Genomic DNA, 13,616 nt, shown 5'->3' with positions numbered 1-13,616 from the left:
GGCCTGGCTGCGCACTAACGGCCACCACCACCATGGCAGTCAGGTGACCGCCAAAAGCACAATGCCGACCTTTATCTCTTATGTATGATTTCAGATATGCTTTTAGGATTTTAGGATTTTAATTAGAGCATTTTTAGTAGTAAGGCTTGGACTTTGCACCCTTCTTCCAGCAATAGGGGAGAGTGTTGTGGGTCCATTTGTAGTTCCCTGCCTGGGACACAGTGATAGGTTAGCTTAGGCTTGTGGCCTGTGCTCTTTTACCTAGATAATATGTTCTGTATTCATTTATTCATTTATATTCATTTTAGTTCAGCTTCTTTAGTGGCAATGTTTTATTGCTCATAATCAGTCACTATTCTGCGAGAGCGTCACTATCAGTTCTGTGGATGGCCTAGTTTGCATGATGTTCCCTTCCTCGGGTTCACAAGAACGGAATGCAAGGCACACAGAATAATATTTTGAATTGCCAGCCCCAAAACTGCGTAAACAGTCCAGTGCTTAGGTACATACCTGCATCAGTCTTCCGTGCAAGAACATAAACATGCCACCTATAAAAAAGATCTTGTAGAACAAATGGTGTAAGAGGGGGTTCCTGCCAGAATTTCTATTCATGCTGCATGCCGGTTTTCGGCTGACCTCAACCTTGGTGTCTCTGCGAAGCCTGATCTGAAGACTGAAGGGCTGAACTTGTAACCTAAGGTAGTGGGGGGGGGCGGGGGGGGGGGCAGGGGGATGCTTCTCATGGACACTGCACATACAGATTTGGCTTACATGACCTTGCTCTCGCTAAGGGGATAGAGATTAGGTTTTTAGGTAGGTAGGAATTGTATATTCGTATCATTGCAATATGTTGGGGTTGTTCATATTTACATCTCTGATTTTCACAATCCTGATTTTGTTATTTCTCATTATCCTAATCATTGCAGGTCATGCATTTTATTGTAGATTGCGGTCTTTTCAATAAATGTATTGAAAACTGTCTTGCTTCTCTTTTCTTGTCTATGTGTGTTTAAGAAACTTGTATGTGGGGAGAAAAGGGCATTTTTGTTCACAACAATTTCCCTGAGGGGTTTTCAGAGTTTCATGCGCAAGGCTACCACAAATCATTTTTACTGGTTGCGTCTGGGTCAGGTACTGCTAGAGAGCCGGGAGGGTTGGGCCGACAGCTGGCAACTGGTGCAGGATGACTTAGTAGTCTGCAAGCAGAGGTGCTGCCACCGCAAATCCAACAGTCTTGTTGCTATGCACGAGTCCTTATGACAAGACCTGGAACAGGTAGCTCCAGTCCAGCAAATCAAACACCTTCTCCAGGCCCAGAACTAGGCACACAGCGAAAGGGAACTGCCCCTGGACCTGAGCCTGAACGTGAAACAGATGCAGAAGATTATGAGAGGTGCTGCGCTAGGGGACAAACCTATTCTGATCCAGGTGAATAGGTTCATATTTAGCATACTGGGCACATTTAGCAGACACAATTTTGCCCATTATTTTGTAGTCCGCCCCCATTATGGAGACTGGGAGGTAGGAAGAAGTGTAGGTGGGATCCTGGTTTGGTTTGGGAATATAGACCAATAAAGACTCAACTCCCCATATCGCGGGCCAGCGGGATGCATTTGTGATTTCCTTATCAAGTGTCATACGGATACCGACTATTTCTTGAATACAAATACTGCGATGAGGGCATTGCGGTCAGACACCATGTGGCCTAAGTAGTCCGCAGCATGGAAAAAAAGCAATAGGGTTAGGGAGCATGTTACGCAGTCAAGGTGCACAAATAGGTCATGGGGTACCCAGTTGAAAGAATAACCCCGGGAGGTGGGTAGAGAGCCCTCCACATGTCGGCCAGAGTCCAGTGCTTCATCCAGTTTGTAAAATGCTCCATCTGAGTATTGGGGGGGTGGCGCGGCCTTCATGGTCTGTGTAAGGGAGTAAGCACTGGGAATTCTGGGCTCCCATGTGCCAAAGGTGCCCCTTGACCTCAAAAAGGTGGTACACGGATGTTGAACTGTCAATGTGTAATCCGGAAACAGCATGATGTGCTTATCCTCTATTAGCAAGGGGCTGGTGAGCCGAGTCGCTAGCAGAAGAGCGTCACAGAAATGGAGAAGCTTGGCCAGCATGGGTCAGGGTTGGGTAGATTTGTTGGAACATGCGAGGAAACTGGTCCTACCTGACCCCCTCCCACTGTGCCAAAAAGGGCCAGTTTTACTGCTGATGTGGCGGCATTCAGGCAGCCTATTGTTGTTCATGTCAAGGAGAGGACTTTGCTCCGCCAAGATGTGTCGTGGGGTGCACGAGTGGCAGATTGGATCTGAGTGTTATGCTGCTCTGGAAATGAGGAGGCTAAAGAAGACCTTGAGCCCTAGAATCTTCTGCAAAGTGGGTTCAACTGGAGAGGGCAGTGTTTAGGCTAGATCTGGGTCAAGTTAAAGTGAGCAGGCTGGAGGTAGGTTCGTCACTGACCGTGGGTCTGGTTCCTTGTCTTGCGTTAGCATGTGAAGAGTTGCCTCTCCGTGCCCGACCCATGCACTGGGAGTTGTACCGTGTAGTCCAATAGTTGCGTGGGTTACCTGGCTCCAGGCCCTTGATGGGGGTAGCAGTAAATAGGGGATCAGTATCGCATGGAGGCAGGAGGCAATTGCACCTCACCACCAGTGTCCAGTGTTCAAGCAGAGGAGGAGGGTGTCTTTAGGTGTAGTGGACTGGTAGCAGCCGCAGAAGTCATCGCCCCCCCTGCCCCCCATGGCAGACATCAGATGAGGAGTCAACGAATGCAAGGGGAATCTCACAGAGTACTGTGCCTCAACCCAGGCATTGAGGGCTGTGTGATGCATGCTGTGTGTCGATGCGGGCACCAGACAATGAGCGGAGTTCTCAAGCAGCCTGCCTGCGCACTAACCCATTGTGCGGGCCTCCATCTTCTGGGTGGTGCGGCCTGCAATTCAGCCAACGTCCACAAAATAGGGTCTTGGATGCTGTTCAACTACGGGATCATTGGGTGTCACCTCACTGCATACCACCACTGGGATGAAACTAGTGTGGATGCCAGGCACACAGCATAGTTTTGGCTTGGAGGTAGGGTGGATGGCACGGCACGCTGTTGAAGCACATCTGCCATCTTAGCCTGCTTGCCCCCCCCTTTAATATTGTCATCCATAAAAAAATGAACAGTGCAGAAGGTAAGCAGATGTTGATGGGGTGGAAGATCTTTTAGACATGTAAAAGCTAAACTCTGGAATGCTTTACCCAAATAAATATATAGGATATTGACAATAACTTATCTTTTAGGAAATGACATCGTTATTTCAACAGTGGTCTAATTCTCTTTTTCTGTAAGAAGGCAAAAATGTATATTTATGGTAGCGCCAAGATGCCTACGGGCATTTGAGCACTCCATAAATTATGTTATTATTATTATCTTGCTAGCATTAGGAATATCAAAATCGTGTAAAGGCAGTTTTGTTGACATACTACATTTAAGGGATGTTATTTATGTGTGGGAGAAAGTGGGATGGGTCTGGCAGTTGTTTAAGGAGCGGGATTTGGTGCTGATAGGAGGGTGAAGCAACGGAGGAGGAGATCAATGACAAAGGCAGTTTAATGCGGCGCTGCAGGTACTCTGAAAAGTACTCGGTAGAGAAAATTCAACTGAAGCACACGCTAGTAAAAACATGCTGATATCAGCAGCTTATAGTGGCTGGATCGAGACTAATGATCACCTTATTTGACTGCAAGAGAAGCAACACACTGCAATCTCAGAGTCTCCCTGATGAATAGCAAACTGTTTCCCTGGCATTTGTAATGATACATAACTTCACATATGGTTGCTCAGGGCTAAAGTGCATTACTGAAAATGACCCCCCCCCTCCCAAAAAGAAAATATCCCTCAGCGGCCAGTCAGTGGATGTAGCTACTCCCAAACCTCAGTAAAACCTGTCCAATCTCAGTATAATTATAAGTGTTGTTTTGGTCAATGTAGGGACAGGTGTACGACCTTTAGTTTTGCCAATCACAATTTGTGATCTGTTTGCGAATCACAAATTGCGAGTTGCAAAACAAAATGTACAACAGTGTTAACCACACTGCTTGCAATTCACAAATGGGTCACAAAGGACCTGCCTCGTTAATATTCATGTGGCAGGTCGCAATTTGTGACCCATTTGAAATGACCGTACTCACAGGGATGGTGGCCTGCTGTGGTCAGCAGACCACAATGTCTGTGACTGCTTTGTCAAGCAGCTTTTTTTTTTTAAATGCAGCCCGTTTTCCTGAAATTTTAAATTGGTGTTAACTGTGATTGCTTTGCGACTGCATTCACGGTCACAAAACAATCATACATCCCGCTGTGAGTCGCAATTAGAAAGGGACGCCCCCAGGACACCTCTTCCTAATTGCGAGTAGCAATCCCAATTTTATTAGTCGGTAACTGGATACTCACTTGCAAAGTAGGGATGGTACATTGTACGAGGCCATTTTGCGATCACAAATGGCGATTTTTGCCTTTGTTATCGAAAATGGCATCATACTTCTGGCCAGTAGTGTTCTTTACATGCGATTGAGTTGTTTGTTGGGTGAATTTACGCAGCATCCATGGGAAGTATTTCCATGAATGTGTCCAAATTTGCAGAGTAGTGTTAATGTAAACTAACACCCTGGTTTAGCGGCTCCCATGTAATTTTTAAAACGTTCTTGCATTGGTCTGTTGACAGTCACCCGGGCCTCTGTCTGAAAAACCAGCACAGACCCATCTCCTATCTTATGCCATGCTTTCTGGTCCTTTAAACTGCTATGTTGTCGGTTTGATAAGCATGAAAGTTGCAGTTGTCTCACCACCAAAACATTAATCTTGCCGGTACAGCAAGATATTCCAGCAGTATTCTCAAACATCCAAATCTAACATTCTGAGAACCGAGCACAGAGGCTCTCGTAGAGGTACAGATGGAGCGGGGTAAAGAATAGGATCTAAAGGAAATAGGCCTGCAGTGCTGACTTACTGATTTTTTTTTTAGGTTGAGCGCACACGCGCTTTGACCTGTTGTAAGAATTGTGGGCTTTTAACCACACCCACCTCGCACCTAGCGCTTTCACTCCTTCGTGGGCTTGTCTTTCACAAATCCTTTGATATTATTGGTAAATGCTTTACGTTTGTCCCTCCTTGGGAAGGTTTTGTTACTGCCTTGCAGACTGACCCTGTAACATGGATAATTGAACGACTGCCGATACGTTTGACTGTGAGCGCACTTCTTTTTCATTGTGTATTCCTCCTTCAAGCTCATGCTCATGGCGGCCACAGTTCTTTGAATCGGCTTGCTGATGTCAACTAATGCTTTACACCTCATTTTCAATTTATGTGACAAGAAGAACAAGTTACTTACCTTCGGTAACGCCTTTTCTGGTGGATACATTAGCTACCTGTGGATTCCTCACTTCAAGAATAGCAGGTGCCTGAATGGTCAAACCAAGAAATCTTGTACTTTAGCACTGAGCGGGCAAAATGGCTATCCCTTCTGACCTCAGAGTCCAAACAATAATGTTTGACAAAAGTATGGAGGGACGCCCAAGTTGCCGCTTTGCAGATGTCAACCACAGGAACACCCCTAGCCAAGGCCGATGAAGCAGCCTTAGCCCTAGTGGAATGAGCTCGGAGTCCTACAGGGGGTTCTTTCTTTGCTAAGGAATAACAAAGTTTGATACAGAGAATGATCCACCTGGACAGTGTTCTCTTGTGGACTGCTCTGCCTCTCCTCTTCCCCACGTATCCAACGAAGAGCTGATCGTCTTGCCTGAACTCCCTCGTCCTGTCGACAAAGAAGCTCAACACTCATCGTGGATCCAAACGGTGAAGCCTCTCTTCGTCCTTGGATGGATGAGGCGGAGGGTAAAAGGAAGAGAGAGTAATGGTCTGCCCCAAATGAAAGGGTGTAACAACCTTCGGGAGGAAAGCTGCCTTGGTCCTTAACACCACTTTGTCTCTAAAAAAGGAAGGATATGGGGACTCTACACTAAGAGCCTGGAGCTCACTCACTCTTCTGGCCGATGCTATGGCCACTAGAAATACAGTCTTTAACACTAGGAATCGTAAGTAACAAGAATGCATTGGCTCAAATGGCGATTCCATAGGAAAGGTCTATACTAAATTAAGATCCCACTGAGGTATAACAAACGGAGTGGGCGGAAACTTATTAGTGAGACCCTTAATGAACCTCAATACCAAAGGTGACCTAAACAGAGAGGGGGTTGGTCTGGGAGACACAGAAAAGCCGACAGCGCTGATAAATAGCCCTTAACTGTGGCAACTACACAACCTTTCTGTGCCAAGGTTAAAGCAAATAATAACACATCAGACAAATGAGCCTTCAAGGGATCAATTTGGTTCTCTACACACCAACTGACAAATCTGGCCCACCTGCTTGCATAGATCGATTTGGTGGAGTGTCGTCTGGCCGATAAAATAACATCCACTACCTCCGGCGGGAGAGAAAAGGAACTCAGATTGCCCCGTTCAATCTCCAGGCATGAAGGTGCAGACTCTGGAGGTGGGGGTGTAGAACCTGCCCCTGCGACTGCAAGAGGAGGTCTGCCCTTTAAGGGAGACAAAGAGAGTTGGAGAATGTCTGAATACCACACCCTTCTCGGCCAATCCGGGGCTTTTAAGATGACTTAGGCCCGGTCTTGGCGAATCTTCCTCAGAACCCGAGGAATCAAGGGTATGGGGGAAACGCGTAAAGTCTGACCCTTCCAGAACATCTGAAACGCGTCCCCCAAAGCTCCTTGCACCGGATACTGGAGGCTGCAGAACGACGGCCAGTGCACGTTCTCCCGAGTGGCAAACAGGTCTATCTGAGGAAACCCCCACATCTGGAAGATGTAAAGAACCAGATCCGGATGAAGACGTCACTCGTGATCGGACGACATGAGCCGACTGAGACCGTCCGCACGCACGTTCAGAACTCCGGCCAAATGATTTACTACCAAACAAATCTTGTGGTTCTGAAGCCAGGACCAGAGTCGAAGAGCTTCTCTGCAGAGAAGATACAACCCCACTCCTCCCTGCTTGTTTATATACCACATCGCGGTAGTGTTGTCTGTCAGGACCTGGACTGACTGACCGCGAAGGGAAGGGAGGAAGGCCTTGAGAGCCAGACGTATTGCCCGCAATTCCAACGGATTGATGTGAAACCTATGTTCCCCTGGAGACCAAAGACCTTTGATCTCCAGGTCCCCCAGATGAGCTCCCCACCCTAGAGTGGAAGCATCCGTTACAACTATGGCCACTGGCAGAGGCAGCAAGAACGGCCTTCCTTGCGACAGGTTGCCGACCGCAGCCCACCATTGAAGATACGCTGCAGTGTCTCTGGAGATCCTGATCAAATCCTTGCGATCTCCTTTGTGTTGAAACCACTGCCTGCGGATGCACCGTTGAATAGCCAGCGTGCATGCATGACCAGCAGAATGCAAGAAGCGAACAAACCGAGCAGATGAAGGACCTTGAGGACTGGAACGACCGCTCTATCTTGAAACATTGGAATCAACACCTGAATGTCCTGAATCCACTGCGGCGGAGGAAAGGCCTGATTCAATGTTGTGTCCAGTACTGCCCCTATGAACAGGAGGCGTTGAGAGGGCTCGAGGTGAGATTTGGGTACATTCACTGAGAATCTCAGGTCGAACAACAACTGAGGTGACACCGCAAGAGCTCCCGAGACTTGGCTTTGATCAACCAATCGTCCAGTTAAGGATATACTACTATTCCCTTTCTTCTGAGCTCCGCTGCTACCACCGCCATCACCTTTGTAAAAAGACTCGAGGTGCCGAAGTAAGACCAAACGGAAAGACCGCAAACTGATAGTGCTGCAACCCCACCACAAACCGGAGATACCTCCTGTGCGACTTGAGGATCGGAATATGGAAGTACGCATCCTGCAAATCGACAGACACCATCCAATCTCCTTTGTTCAACGCCAAAAGAACCTGTGACAGGGTCAGCATCTTGAACTTTTCCTGCTTGAGGAACCAATTCAAAATCCTCAGGTCCAGGATTGGTCTCAACCGACCATCCTTTTTGGGGAACAGGAAGTACCTTGAATAGCAGCCCTGACCTCTCTCCTGCTCTGGAACCAAGTCCACTGCACCTTTCGACAAAAGGGACATCACCTCCTGTTGCAATAATAGAAGATGGTCGTCCGAACAGAAGGAGGGGCGGGTAGGGAAGTGAGGAGGAAATTCCCAAAAGGAAAGAGCATACCCCTTCTCCACAATGCAGGTGACCCAGGAGTCTGATGTTATGGACTCCCACATGTGAAGAAAGTGAGTAAGTCTCCCCCCTACCGGAGACGTGTGAGCAGGGAGTGGTGGAGGACTAAGGCTGCTTTCCCTGCTGCACCCCTCCGGAGGAAGAGGAAGAGGCAGAGTGCTGCTGGGTGGCATCTCTAGTGCGTACTCTACCCCTGAAGGATCTGTAAGGAAGAGTTCCTGCAGATTGTTGTCCTGCCGCATGGAGCCAGCCACGAAAGGAAGCGCCACGACCAAAACCTCTAAACCTCCTAAACGATCTAAAAGTAGAGGAAGTGGCTGCCTGGAGACCCAATGACCTCGCCGTGGCTCTACACTCTTTAAAACGTTCTAGAGTAGAGTCAGCTTTTGCCCCAAAATATTTGTCTCCATCAAATGGCAGGTCCAGGAGAGTAGTCTGAACATCCGGGAATAACCCTGACGAACGCAGCCAGGCCTACCGTCTCGTCGCTATGGATGTGCCCATAGCTCTGGCCACCGAATCCGAGGTGTCCAGCCCAGATTGAATTATCTGGGTCGCCGCCGCCTGAGCGTCCGACAACAGGGTCAACACCTCCTGCAACAAACCAGGTAGGCCCTTAGCCTCATCCATAAGGGCATGAATATAACGCCCCAAAATGCATGTCGCATTGGCAGACTTTTAAGCCATGCTACAAGAAGAAAAGGTCTTTTTCGCTGCCTGGTCCATCTTCTTAGACTCCCTGTCCGCAGGGGCCCCGGGGAACGAACCAGGAGCAGAACGGGAGGAGCATGACGCTTGGAGAACCAAACTCTCCGGAGTTGGGTGCCTGGTCAGAAAGCATGGATCACCTGGTGCTACACGATAGCGTCTCGCTACCGCCCTGCTGACGGCCGCCGAAGACACTGGCTTTTTCCAGATGTCCTTATTAGGGTCCAAAAGAGCCTCATTGAAAGGCAAAAGAGGCTCCGCCACCGCTGGATGCAGCACTTCAGTCAGGAGGTTTGTCTTCACTTCCACAGCAGGAAGTGGAAGTTCCAAAACGTCTGCTGCCTTCCTCACCACAGCATGAAATAAAGCAGCCTCCTCCGTATACTCCCCCGGGGAAGTCAGGTCCCATTCCGGGGAAGTGTCCAGGCCACTTGCTGTTTCTTAGCCATGCAGGTCCCATGAAGGCTCCACGATTTCACATACCTCCAAATGCTGCTTGTCATACTCCTCTTCTTCCAGCAGCCATAAAGCCAATCTCCTGGATCGGAGCCTGGACTCGAGCCCCGGTGTTGATAAGGCGTCGGCCAACGCCGAAGGTCTTCGACGGCGCCGATCCTCGGAGCCATCCGACGCGGGACCCTCCGGCGCCACAGACAACTTCACCGTCGACTGGATCCGTGCGAATCCATCGGCGCCGGAACAGCAGACGTCGTCCGCGTCACCAGCCTTCTGGGCGACGCGAAGGGCATCGGGCATCATAACTTTGAGGAACCGGCACCAGAGGGTAAGCCGATGATGGTCCAGGCATCTCCTGCTCCGGAGAAGCCCTCAGCTCCTGATGTGGTTCGACTTAAAATACCGATAGTGGAGACGTCGGAGAAGCCGGAGTCGTTGGAGGTGGAGGCGTGACAGTCGGGCTAATTTCCCACGTCGGCCGGCGCCGAGCTGATGGCAATCTTGAACGGGAACGTTCCCTGCTCGATCGGCGCCGTGATTCATGACGACGCCGAGAGTCCAGATGGCGCCGATGAGTCTTCGAAGATCTTGAACAAGACTTCCTCGGTTGTGACATAGTTACACCGTTGTGAAACTGTAGCTCCCTGGTAGCCTCGAAGAAAAAACTTTACTTGCAGGCACAAAAAAAAGGGAACTGACGTCTGCACGTCGACGAGGGCTTCTTATTGCCTGGATGGTGTCATACGGCATCGCGTGCAGTCGGGCAATTGTGACATCATCATCGATGTGCAGAGCTAGAATATAATTTCCATTGAAGCTGGCGCGCAGGGGAAAATTCTTGAGGTGAGGAATCCACAGGTAGTTGTATCCATCAGAAAGGTCCAGTTAGGAATTTAAAACGCCAATAGCTCTAACTCAAGCAAATGCGAAACCCACTGCATTGCGAATGCTTGTTTCCATTTGTTGCCCTCATTATGCTGATAGCCACATGCGCTTCTTATTAAAAAGTGTGCATTATCACATCTGGCACTGAGCCATATTTTATATACATAAACAAAACTCACTGTAAAGTCATTGAAAGGCAGGAGCAACTGGGTGACAGCAATGTGACACAAGCCAAGACTCCCGAATAATTTAGCCCCAGGCCAATACACAGGGCAAAAAAGAAAAACAACAGGCATAGAGCTATATAAAGCAATCTCTTGGCAGAAACCAGCAGAACAGAGAAACCTGTTAGATTTGGAGAAAAGACTCCATCAAACATTACTCTGCTTGGGGAACTGTGGAGCTTGGTTAATAAGTAAGGACTTCCAATCAGTGGCAGCAAGCAAGGTGGGTGCAAGGGAGTAGCTGTGTGGCGGTCGTAAACATTAAACAAAACAAGCACTGGCAAAGTATCTAGGTCTCACCTATGAGACTTATTGGCTTTGTCAATGTTTTTGTAGCCATGCTGCTGCACCTTGATGCTGTGCAAAAACAAAATGTAAGGGCATTTTTTAAATGTATGGATCAATACAAGTGCGCAAGAGAAGGGGATCACCACAGAGGGTGCAGTTTGGGGGCATCCACAGCGTTAGAGAGGAGACGCTATAGCGACATTGAAGGATGGTGCAGGTGAGGAGAAGCAACAGAGAGGGCAGAGTTAGGAGAAGAAACAGTGAGTGATTTTGCAAGGTGGAGCAGCTGGGAGAGAAGCATGCAAGGGAGAAAGAAATGGAACGGATACGAGAGTGACAGCAACATGGATGTGGAATGAAGAAGCACACAGGTGACAGTAAGCAATATGGAGAGCAGTAAAAGAGAAGTGCATGAGGGGACAGTTGGGAAACACATGCACTGTCATGGAGTGCTTAACTAAAACAAAAAAATAGTGCTTGAAAAGTAAGTAGTGGAAGCAAAGGAGCTAACCAATCAAAAGAGATGGTAAATAGGCTATGCTCCATGGGAAGGACAAGCACACGATTGACATTAATAAGAAGCAGGAAAATAACAGTGACAGGAAAGCCAGCCAATGGTAAACAATAGGAACTTCAAGCCTCTGTGTATTCTCACTAAGCACAGAATATGCCTTTCCCGAGAGAGAGTTTATAACATGAGGGAGGCAGCAACAGGTAGTATGGGAAGGAGAAGCAAACAATGGAGAGAGCTGAAAAACAAATGCATTATTGGGGATTACTTAAACAAAAAGAAAAAAGTAGTTTCCTAATTGTGAGCAGTGCAAGCCATCAAATAAGACACAAGCAAATGATAGTGGCAATGAAGCCAACCAGTAGCAAGCAATGGACAGGCTTAAGCCCTCCATAAGATTGTGGTAAGCTGACAACAAGCCAGCTTGCACTTTTTGGTAGGCTTGACGTACCAACCTTGTTTATTGACATTATGAGATAGATTAATTTGGAGTTCAACAGCAAGTAATTTTCAAGGAAATACTTTAGATGAAACGGATTCTCAAAAATGTCATTCCATAAGTTTGTTTTCCTCAATGATCACATACAACTGAATACAGGATGTGCCCACCCTCAATATGAGCAAAAACCTTAAGTAGTCGAAGTACATAACCTTTGTGGAGAGGTCACGCTTAAATGTATCTCTGTGTGAAAAGGGTGCCTACACATTCCCAATATAGGGGCTGGCACCCTATGCCTTTGTTCAGGTAATGCCCACACAAATCTGTTTACAGCTTTCACTGATTGGGACGTACCTGCACATCCCCTAGGGAGGCTCCTTCCTCAGCTGATTTCTCAGGTTCTGTGTCAAAAGCTTCATCTTCATCTTCCTCGCCTTCCTCTATTGTTGGTGTCTCCCCAGGAATGGATGCTCTCCTTTTTTTTTTCCTTTGCTTCTTTGGTACTGCCTTTTTCTTGCGGGCATCTGAGGGGAGGTGTGTCGAAAGCGGGTGATGGATGTTATGTGAAGATTGGCGATGGTCTGTCAAAACCAAAATTAATATTAGAGCTGACAGAAGTAAACAGTAAGGTATTCCAGTAGAGGAGTTAGGCATAGGCAATATAGCACCATTGTAAAGGATTTTCACAATATTCAGTCATACCATTCCATTCTGCAAACAGAATTTCCAAACTGAGGGTAGAAGATTTTCAACTTTTCATAATTAAGCATTATATTTGTCCACCCTCAATGGTATTGCCTCTCCATAAAAACATCTACCTGGAGACTTCCAAGGTGTGTGTGTGTGTATGTGCGTGGTGTGGGGTGAGGCGGGCTTCCATTCCCTTCTCATTAACTATGCCTTCCTTCCCCCTACAGAACTTCTCTTCACTGCATGTAAATAATCTAGCTCATTTTATGAAGATTTTAGGAAGAAGCAGCTTTAACTGAAACATACATTCGAAGTCCTCTTCACTGTAGGTCCTTCCCAGCTCGTCTGCTGTGTGGGTATGTGAATCCTGAAGGATTTCATCAAACCGCTCCACGCCAAGCGTCTTGTTAAGGTCGTGCTCCTCATCATCTTCCAACTCAAACTTTGAGCGTCCCCTGTTCAAAACGTCCGACTCAGGCTGTAGAACAACACAGATATGTCCTAAATGAGTAGAAGTTTTAAAACCAACATCAACCTATCCTAGCCTCAGGGATGTGCTGACAATGAATGAGTGGATCAATCATCAACATGTACATTATGCTTATAAAGATTTGGCTGAATATAAATACTGAAACAGATACCCAGCTCATAAATACTATAAACATTGAAATATCCAAAATCCAGATACCAATGGCTAGCCAAGCTTACATCCTTATCTTTTACACATATATATATACATACAAATTTACAAATGCATGCACACTCATGTCTCTGACAGTAAATTTGATCTAATAAAACACTTTTAAAGAAGTGTACTAAAAACATATTCATATGTGGGGCGGTACAAAGGTCTTGTTTAACTTTACCACCATAGGTGCGCCTAAAATAACTTGATAAATATGCTTTTGATCACCATGGTTAATGGCAGGGTACGGCATCAAGACTTGCTCGAGGCTTCGCCTCTTGTCTTACATGCCCTCCCTACACCTAATACTTGTAATGAATGGCATGTCACTCTTATCTTTGGCTCGTCACGTACGGTTTGCTTCATGCTGTCATGCTCAGGAATCTATGTCTGTTGAAAACATGCATTTTTTGCATAGAAAATCTGTGATATAAATCTACAAAATTCTAAAAAAATAAATAAAATTACCTACGTAC

General features: G+C 47.1%; 1 protein-coding gene across 6 annotated transcripts in view; it reads right to left on the bottom strand.

Annotated features, from left to right (window-relative positions):
• The window catches only part of SLC4A2 (solute carrier family 4 member 2), a 2,186,615-nt gene that overhangs the window by 1,174,849 nt on the left and 998,150 nt on the right, over positions 1-13,616 (bottom strand). For all 6 annotated transcript variants that reach the window (XM_069210734.1, XM_069210733.1, XM_069210737.1 and 3 more), the window contains 2 exons: positions 12,762-12,933; positions 12,120-12,346 (listed from right to left, as the gene is read on the bottom strand). In XM_069210734.1, the coding sequence (XP_069066835.1) occupies positions 12,120-12,346; positions 12,762-12,933 (399 nt within the window). The remainder of the gene's footprint in view (positions 1-12,119; positions 12,347-12,761; positions 12,934-13,616) is intronic.

This window comes from Pleurodeles waltl, chromosome 10 (assembly GCF_031143425.1).
Source record: "Pleurodeles waltl isolate 20211129_DDA chromosome 10, aPleWal1.hap1.20221129, whole genome shotgun sequence".
Classification (NCBI taxonomy): domain Eukaryota; kingdom Metazoa; phylum Chordata; class Amphibia; order Caudata; family Salamandridae; genus Pleurodeles; species Pleurodeles waltl.
Note: the sequence above shows the minus strand (reverse complement) of the source record. Positions and strands in the feature narration are given on the sequence as shown.